This window comes from Malurus melanocephalus, unplaced genomic scaffold (genome assembly GCF_030028575.1).
Source record: "Malurus melanocephalus ecotype Western Australia unplaced genomic scaffold, MMel_1.1 scaffold_19, whole genome shotgun sequence".
In the NCBI taxonomy this organism is placed as follows: Eukaryota; Metazoa; Chordata; class Aves; order Passeriformes; family Maluridae; genus Malurus; species Malurus melanocephalus.
Window position 1 is genome coordinate 2,630,720 of NW_026623251.1, and position 9,470 is coordinate 2,640,189.

Sequence of the window (9,470 nt, forward strand, 5' to 3'; positions counted from 1 at the left end):
AGTGCAGGGCAATACAAAACTTCTTCTGCAGGCTTCACTACACTTAGGAACTTGGAAAGGATATCCTTCCATTATCTCCTTCAAAGCATTGTCTCTCCTTCACTCTCAGTGTATCCCAAGTGCAAATCCTCAGACTTTACCCAAAAGGGTCAGCACACACATGATTTCAGAGATGGCTCAGCACAGAGCTCTTTTCTGGTGGCAGATTGAGTCTGCCCGCTGAACCAGCACCACACCGACTCCAGYGCTTCCCTGGACAAGCCAGGATCACCTCCTGCTGGCTCAGGTCACAGGCAAAGACCCATCACAAATGCTTGCTGTGTCTTGCACATTTTCAGCTGAGCGATTTTTCCAATGCACATCCATTCTTTCACAGACATATGCTAGTGCTGTCTCCCTACGGAGCCTGAGTCCATGAAAAATCCTAAACCAATGTTGATTAAACAAAGGTTTCCCTTGTCTTCTATGCAAGATTTTAAAAAAAAAAAAAAAGTATGCTTCCTTGCTTCCTGCAGATGAATGTACTAATAAAAGACTGTTAAAGACTGGGGCTGATTAAAAACAAAATCAAAGCACGATATTTTTCCATGGAAGGTCTTGATGTGTTGAAAGCAAATAATCTGTAATTTCCAAAGGATTCTTTGAACTTCTACTGAATGTCTTTTTTTTAAAATTACTACATTTGACTTTCATTACATTATTTCAATAATGCTTGATAATGCCATATTCTGAATTCTGCCTAAAATTACTAAAAGGATTATGATCTATATCATTGGTCCCCAAACTGTGGGGTGAAACGTATCAATAAACATTATCAAGGATGGTCACAGCAGTGATTAGGAGGAGCAGCAGATGAGGTAACTCTACCTTTGGAGAAACACCCAGCCAACATAACATTTCTAGAAGGCACGCAGGTCCATGAAATTCGGCATCAACAAACCGGAAAGGGGYTACAACAGGGAAATGCCACATAGAGGCAAAAACCAATGAGGTCTGATTGCAAGGAAAAAAAATTAAAAGCAAAAAAATCTATTTTACTTGATTCTGAAATCAGAATTCAGTTGAAAAAGGTCACCCTAAAGGATCTCTTATGATAAATTCCAGCTCCACATTCCTAATATTTTTTAAAGTAAATTAAAGTAGCTTGTTTCAACTGGCCTGAAAAATAATTTTCAAAATTTGGAACAACTGTCTCATAATTTTCAATATTGACATTATGGAGATTTGTAAAAATGGATATTCTCATTTCTATATAGGTTTTTTCCAGGACTACTGACTCTGCATACATATTTCCTTAAAGGATAAGTATTCTCACTGCAAGTCCCAAAAGAGAAACACATTTCAAAAGACTATTTCTTCTCCTTAAGGTTAGTCTGAAGAAAGCTTTTTGTACCATTTGACAGTTTAAAACAAAGGAAGATGTTTACAAGGTATTTGCTGCTTTAAAAATTGAACCTTTTTGTGCACTTTGAAATAGAAATCCCCTGCTGCATTTAGTTTGAAGTTTCTTTCACAAAATCCACCTTTATTCTAAACCCAGTACACCCACTGAGATTAAACTTTTTAAGTCAGATTTTTATATTAATTCTGATTTCATTTAATGTTGAATTACAAAACTCCAGAAAAGTAAGCCTAAATGTTTTGAGTTGCAGCATCAAACATCCAAAAATAATTAAATTATTCTGCAACTAAATGTAAACTGCAAATCCAACCACATAATTTGCATTTCAAAGTTATCTGTATAGATAAAACTAATATTGTCCTGTTCTGCCAATATTCACTTTTTTAAATGTGCAAACTGCAGTTTCATTAAATACCCTGCTGTTTATTTGTTCACCAATTAGTTCAATTAGAAGTGCACATATTAATGAATTGTAGTTAAACAACAGAGGCTAAGTAGGGCACAAAGCATTTGGTTTAGCTTTCCTAACAGCTACCATAAAACCAGAGCAGCACAATAGTTTAGCTTGCTTTTTAGAATAAATAGGAATTAGAGGACAGTTCTCAATAGCAGAGATCTGGCTGGTTTCAGTTTTGTCTGGATCATCTGTTCTGAGCCATCAATCCAAATAAATTCTCCGCTCTGACTAAAAAACAAAACTTTTTTTTTTTGTTATTCTCTATTGCTACCTAATATCACAGGATATTATACATAATAATTCAATAGTTATTTATTTATATTAGCAGGTCAAGACATTATGTAACTGCAAATATACAGCATGTTAAGGGCAGATTGTTTAGCAGACGTAGCCTGTCCCATTGAAATCCAYACCTACAACTATGGATGGCTTCAAGCATGTGAACCTCAGAGTTGGAAGCACTAAGAAGAGATATCCAAGATGGCTTCAGGCTATCCCTTTTGAATCCTTGAAGAATGTTCACACAGTTGTGCTCCCCAAGGAGGAAGCTMCAGTTCCTCCCTTTATAGTCTCTACACCAAAGCTGTAACAGGTTATTGAATTACACCTTGCAGATTTGTTTGTGCAGATCAGTGCCAGCACAGTTTCATTTCACATTACAGACCTGCCAACAGAAGCTTTACCACTGACTCTTCTGGAAGATAYTTGTTTTAAACTTATCTTGGAAATACTCTGGTTTTCTACAGTCTTTATGTTTTCCTTATGATGTCCCATAATAAATCTACCTGGGGCATTATTATTGATGCTACAGTAAGCACCTAATGTACATTGCACACATTTGCCATACAATGAATCAAAATGACAACTTACTCTTTTCCCTCTCCATAYGTTTTAATCCCCAAAAGGAGGGATTGGTGGCATCTTGAGAACATTGCAGATTATACTAAAGCAGAATTGTTTATAGAAGCACATGATATGTGACAAAAATGTTTAAAAATAATAAAAACAAATAAATGAAAAGAACCCTAAAAAAAAAAACACTACCAACCCTCACCTTCCCACCTAAAAAAAAAGTATCACCATGCAAAACTATGAGGAAGTTTTTAAAATTTCAAGAAAATTTTCAGGGTTCAAACCTCAGGTGCCAAGGTTCAAACCTCAGGTGCCTGCTTCTCTGTTCTGTTTGGCCTTACACGGCCATTTCCCCCGTGTGTGCTCTACAATACAAAGTCCTGCCAATGGCTGCAYACATGCCTAAGTGACAAAACAAGTCAAACATAAAAGTTATTATTTCAGGCCTGAACACCTTTGAGAACTATTTCATAGGGTAGAATAACAGGATAAATCATGTTGAATGGATCTATGGAGATCTCAAGCTGCAAAACAGGGTCAGCTCTGGGGTCAGACCCAGCTCAGAGCTTTATCCAGTAGGGTCTCCAAACTCTCAAACACACAGATCACAMAAAAACCCTGGCCAGCCTGTTACACTTCTTGGCCATGCTCAGGAGCTTTTCCTTGTATCCCACATGAACCTCCAGCCTTTCAACTTAAGCCTGTTGTCCCTCGTCCTCCTGCCATGCTCCACTTTTCTTCTTGAAAACATCCTTAGAGATGAAGTTTTCCTCAAGGCCCTCTCTTTTYAACACATATTTGACCATTATTTCCTCTTAAAAAACTGGAATATAGAATTTGCCATTATAAAAAGTACTCTTGAAATACAAATTGGTTTACAGCAAAATTGACTTAGAGCTTTCAGTCTACAGATGATGAAGCTAAAGAATTTTCCCCTCCCATCACCAAGTGAAGTCAAACACCACACATTAGTTTTATCTATTGTACTCATCAAAATCTTTTATTTGTAGCTATAAAATATATTCAAATAAAACAAGGCAGCATGTTTACTCACCCTGTCTAAAACTACAAATAAATTGCAGTGTGGAGGTATGAACATGCAAAATGCATCRAGACTCTGTAAACAAAGTATTCAAGTGTGTATTTTCTTAAACCCTTTATAGCTGTTATTTTTCATCTTACCTGACAAGATCTACCACAGTATTTAGCAACCTTGCACTGAGAGCATCTGTGCAGATGTTCATTCCTGTTTAGAAAAAAAAAGAAAAAGGATCATAAATATAAATGGAGTTTTGTATTTATCCTTCTTACCTAAATAGCAATGTCTAAATATTCCAAGGCAASAAAAATATCTTAAAAACAAGAATAGTCTAAAGTGCACTGTTAGGCAAGAAGAAATCGTACATAGTTTTGTTCAAAGCTACAGTCACAACCCTTTACTTGTATCACTCGGCACCTCTGGGGCCTCTTTGGATCAACAGGAAAATTATCAAATATGCTTTTGTATCAAATAGCTGTAACTCTGAGGAATTTGATTTCATACATAACATCATAATTAGAGCTGTGCAATACAGCTAGCTAATCTATTTACTGAGTCTTGTCTTAAGCAAGCAAGCATCRCTATCTGTCTTTAACAAGATCTTGCTGTGAACCTGCGGCTGTGACATCAAAACCTTTATAACAGAATCTGAAGCTGATATGTCATCAGAAATTTCTGTGCTAAGAAAATACTTCCGATCAATGGACAGTGAGAGCAAAATAAAAATTCATGGGGGAAGGATAAAAATCCAATGAAAACTAGAAGGAGAACTACCAGACCTATACATCACAATCTAGAGGTTTAAAGCATCTCCTGACTGTAGTACTGTTTTCTGATACTGTCCTAATTGAGTTATATGACTTAAGAAAATGTTACTGAATTTCTATACATTTTTGAACAGTAAGTAAACATTAAATGTGAAAGCATACACAGAACAAATCTTGAACTTCAAGTGCAAGTACCTTTACCTCAAGTAAAGATATTTACTTCAGGTGAGAAGAAATGAGATTTTGAGGCTTCCCTTTCCTCTTACTTTCCTGTAGAAGATACTCAACATGATATATTATTCTGGTAACACTGCAAAGTGCTCGCTTTCATTTCTTAACATGCAAGGCTGCTGATGTGAGCTATGGTCATTTATTAGGCTGGGAAAACAGTATATGGTTTGTAGTTGTTGTTGTTAAAACTGAAGGCAGGCAATTAACATTACAGACACAACAATTATCTAGRTTCAGTGGACAGGACAGCCCTTACWCCTTCCCCTCAGATTTCCTCCTGGCCACGCCTCTGACCTCAGTGAAGCACAGGTACCTCCCTGCGTGGGTGCCACTGGTCCCTTGTGAGCTGCACACAGCTGAACACAGCTCACTTACACCCAACAAACTGTCACCAAGAGTTATTCCTCAGTCCCCCCTTCTCCATCCTCCTACAAGGCAAAGAGGTGTCAGTCACGCCACTGTCCYCCTCTACAGGAAATTTTAGTAATGGTATCTTTGCATGCTTTACATTTAGTTGCCCCAAATCTTATTCTATAGACTAATTCAGCTTTCCAATTTAATTAGAAGATATGTGTCTAACACAGCCCACTTCAAACTGAAGGGGCAAGTTTAAATGATCAGATGAAGGACCTTTCTTTGCAAGATCCCTGGTGTCTGCACATCAGTACCAAGTGTGCTCTTTTCACTTGCACTCCCAACAGATGCAATTAAAAGATGTAATTTGCTGTCTCTGCTGTCACYAAAAGAAAATTCCTCTGCTGTTGTCAGCAGACTCTCAGCTCAACTGCTTTACAACGTGACCTGTATTTCTYCTTTTACTTACACCACTCAGTTGTTTCCAGTCTTTAATTTCTATGGGTCACTTCAAAAAGGTAGAATATGCAAACCAGACAGAATCAACCCACTTATTCCAGCTGTGACACCAAAACTGAAGAGTAGGACCACAACACCAGAAGTACCACAGAGCATCCTCTAGCAAAAACCAACCTCTCCTTTCACTCAAGTGCCACAAGTAGCAAAGGTCTTTTGCTGATATATCAAAATTTTGCTCAATTATTTGCTTCAATTATTAAAAATAAGAGCTTATGCATTATCTTAGGACTCCTATAGGCATTTGGGGAGTTTAAACAGCTGCCTTCGTCATAGACTGAGAAGAGCATTATAAACAGATCATCACAATCTTTTCATTTGTACTGCATAAAAATCCCTATTTTGTCACACAATATTTTGTAAGAATTCATACTAACTACCAGAAGAAAAGTAATTTATAAATATTTCAGATATAAGTAGATGTTTTCCTACAGMATTCTTTACCTTCCTACCTGGAAAGCCAGCCCTGGAGACCAAGAAAATTAGCAACTGTTGAATTTCTATAAACAGAATCGAAAATCTTGTTCATGTACAATAGGTTTATGATTTTAAGGCGCAATGCCTGAGGACAATTCAGAGTTATAAACAAGCATGAAATCTTCATTTTGCCAGCTGGGGACAGCTGCTTCATTTTCAAGGTTGAGCAATGACACAACCTTAATCCCATTCTGATAGAAGAGCATATATATATATATATATCTCAAGATTATAAGATCATGTCAAAACCAAAACAAAAAAGGACAGCCAAGCAGGTGCAACTTTGGTTTGCTCTTCAGCTCCCCATGTGCACGGCTGCAGCCCTCGAAACTGTCACTCTGCAGCACGTCCCTGCTGCCTTTAACAAGTCTGTTTGTCATCATTCTACAGAGTCACTGATAGGTTACTAAGAACCTTTTGGCCTCTCTGTCTCTAGATATCTCCTATTGTTGTATTCAACACAGCAGCCTCTATGAAACTCCKCTTTATTGTTACACAGTATTAGCTGAATATTTACATGCTCACCCTACTACAGAATGACTGAGCAAAAACATTTTGAACGCCCACTTTGTTTGTTCTAAATGCTATTCATCAAAACATAGTAATGAGTTCAGGGTTCCCTAACAGAGTATGTGCARTTTTACTCCCAGACACACTGAAGTGCCACATGGTCTCAGCAGCCACAGGTAAGACACAGATTTCCAAAGCAGACTAATTAAAACCTTCTGAAACCTGAATTTAAATCAATGAATCCCCAAATGATCACAGAGGTCTTTCCTACAGTTTTCACATTCTTCCATCAGAAAGCTAGATGTAATCATTTCAGTTCACTGCAGGCATACCGGGCCTTGGTATATATACCTCCTGGTATTCTTCCAAGAGATGCTAGGACTGCCTGGAATCATTGGTGCCAAGTCACCAACACATATTCAATTTGTAGACATGTCACCACAAAGCACCAAACTCCCTCAGCAACCACAGAAGTTTCAATACTTTACAGGGCTATTTCCTTTGTATCCTTTGTTCCTAAGGGTTAACGATACTGCAGTAACAAACACATACACACACAAAAATTTAAGKATCATCACTCAAAACTGGATTTTTTTGTCAAACTGACACAATCAGTCAGATTATTTGAATAAGGTGGCTCCCTCCTGGTGCCATATAATGAATGAATTATCCATTCATCATTGGGTTTTCTCTGAATGACAAGTAGATGGAGAATGCCTGTCAGAGAGCTGAATAATAAAGCTGCTAATTAAATCATTGCTTTTTCTTCCAATCCCTCTTACACCTCCTGGACTAAAAAAAATTCCTTTGTATTCATAAAATCTCTGGATCTTGCTAYATGACATACTAAGTATAAAATAGTATAAAACACTAATTCTTAAAAACTTTATCCAGATTCATGTATTCTTATATAGGGGATTTGTGTATTTTAGAACATTTTAAGAAGTAAGCCAATTTCCCTGGTTTATTTCTCTCCTTCTCAATACTTTATTGATGTCATAGACTTTGTTAAAGGAATTTTAAAGTCACTGTCAGATACTCCTCCACATTTCTTATTACATGTAAACTTCACCTGGATAYAGTATCAGGTTCCTTACAAGGCACCCACTGCATCTCACCTAATGTGACTAATTTAATGGATGAGAAAATGCACACAATTTGATCTAATGGATTCAGTAATACTTTCATCTCCAAAAAAGTTTCTGCTGGAACAAAAAAAGGAATATACAACGATTAAAAATAAATTATTAATTCTCCAACACAGTGTAAAAAAATGCAAATGACCACGAACCCTTATGAAACATCAGGCACAAGGGAGGGTCTTAGCCTGTACTAAAACAAACAGCCAAAACCAAAAACAACAACAAAAGCCAAAACCCACATGAGTAACGTAAGCCAGCTGACCTCTAGCACATTACATTCAGTAATACAATCTACAATACTAGCACAATACAGTCTAGCTATTACAGCCAGGTTAAGAATCTTTCCTCTGAGGAATTTGATTATTGCACAATGTTTTCATCACTATGGTCTACAAACAGTGGTTATAGAACTAACTCTCCCAATGTGTACTGAGAAGGCAAAAAACCAAACCCAAATGTAGAGATGCATAGAGGAATTTCAAAGAGATTGACAYGGACAGGAAACAAAAGAAAACCTATGAGACAGCAATTCAGCTCGATTGGAATTGCCCCAGTGGGCATACCCTCCCCAGCAATTTTTTTTTCTTTCTCTTTTTTAATGCATTTAAAATCTTAAGAAGAAGGTGAAGAGATTGACAAGGGTTTGCCTGGACTATCAGGTCTTATCAGAGCCACACCTGTACTCTCATAACTTAAAAAATATGTGCCCTTTTAAAAACATCACATTATACTTCTGCTTGCCAGGAAATGGCCTAATTCTATTTCAAACACCACAACGAAAGTCAACTAAATACAATTAGACTACTTAATTTATAATGGAAATGCATCTACACTTCTCTGCTGATTGCAGACACTTGACTTTCAGCCCTACTCACAAGGTAAGTGTCATATATAACAGAATATTTGATTACCAGACRGCATTCAATGCCTTTCTATGTAGTTTATTCACACTTCTGCTTCTGCCACAGCTTGCAGGAAAACAGGATTATCTCACACAAATCACCTTCTGCATCTTCGTTGTTGATATTGTTTTTCAGTTAATAATCCTGCCCTGTATACATGCATGAAAAGAGCAGCTCTTTCCAATGCRTGTCAAGTTGAACTAATTTCCTGAACAAATTCTTAAACCTTTGCGATTCAGTCAAACCTGTCAAGGGCAGAAAGTCTACTCAGATTTTCTCAAGTGTGTGCATTTCAGACCTGTCACAAAGTGAAAGCAATCAATACACACAATAAGCAAACAAGTCATTCATCATTTTAACTAATATGCCTCTGTYTTCCAATAATAAAAATAAAGCTGTGAATAGCAAACAGCCATTTTACATTTGGTAGATTTGAGAGCAGGGGTGTTACATGCAATCACAGCTTTCTCTCCACACCTCTCTCCCAATAATGAGTCTAGAGACACAAATGTTACCCCACYGCTGACCCAGGTGGGCACCATGCCCTGCAGGGAAGATGGCTCTGGGGACAAGGATGAACAGTGCTGAGGGCCAGGCAGCACAACCCCGGCACATATGAATCTGCAATACCCCACAACCAAGCCCTTGGCAAGCAACAGCTCTGCAACCAGAGAGCCATGCCCACAGCAGGGTTCCCAGCCCTTCTGGCATCCTGGCTGCTGACTTGGGACAGCTTGGCAGGCTCATGGCTTCCTCTTCTCCCAGACCTGCTCTGCAGTCTCAGATGAGCTGGCAGAGGAGAAGACATCGTAGTTAAGCCC

At 37.8% G+C, this 9,470-nt stretch overlaps 1 protein-coding gene across 1 annotated transcript in view; it reads right to left on the reverse strand.

The window, feature by feature from the left end:
- Positions 1-4,537, reverse strand: part of SMYD3 (SET and MYND domain containing 3) — a 335,451-nt gene extending 330,914 nt beyond the window's left edge. Inside the window, exons 1-2 of the mRNA XM_057389700.1 lie at positions 4,530-4,537; positions 3,894-3,957 (exon numbers count right to left, since the gene is read on the reverse strand). Of these exons, the coding sequence (XP_057245683.1) occupies positions 3,894-3,957; positions 4,530-4,537 (72 nt within the window). The remainder of the gene's footprint in view (positions 1-3,893; positions 3,958-4,529) is intronic.
- Between the last annotated feature and the right edge of the window lie 4,933 nt (positions 4,538-9,470).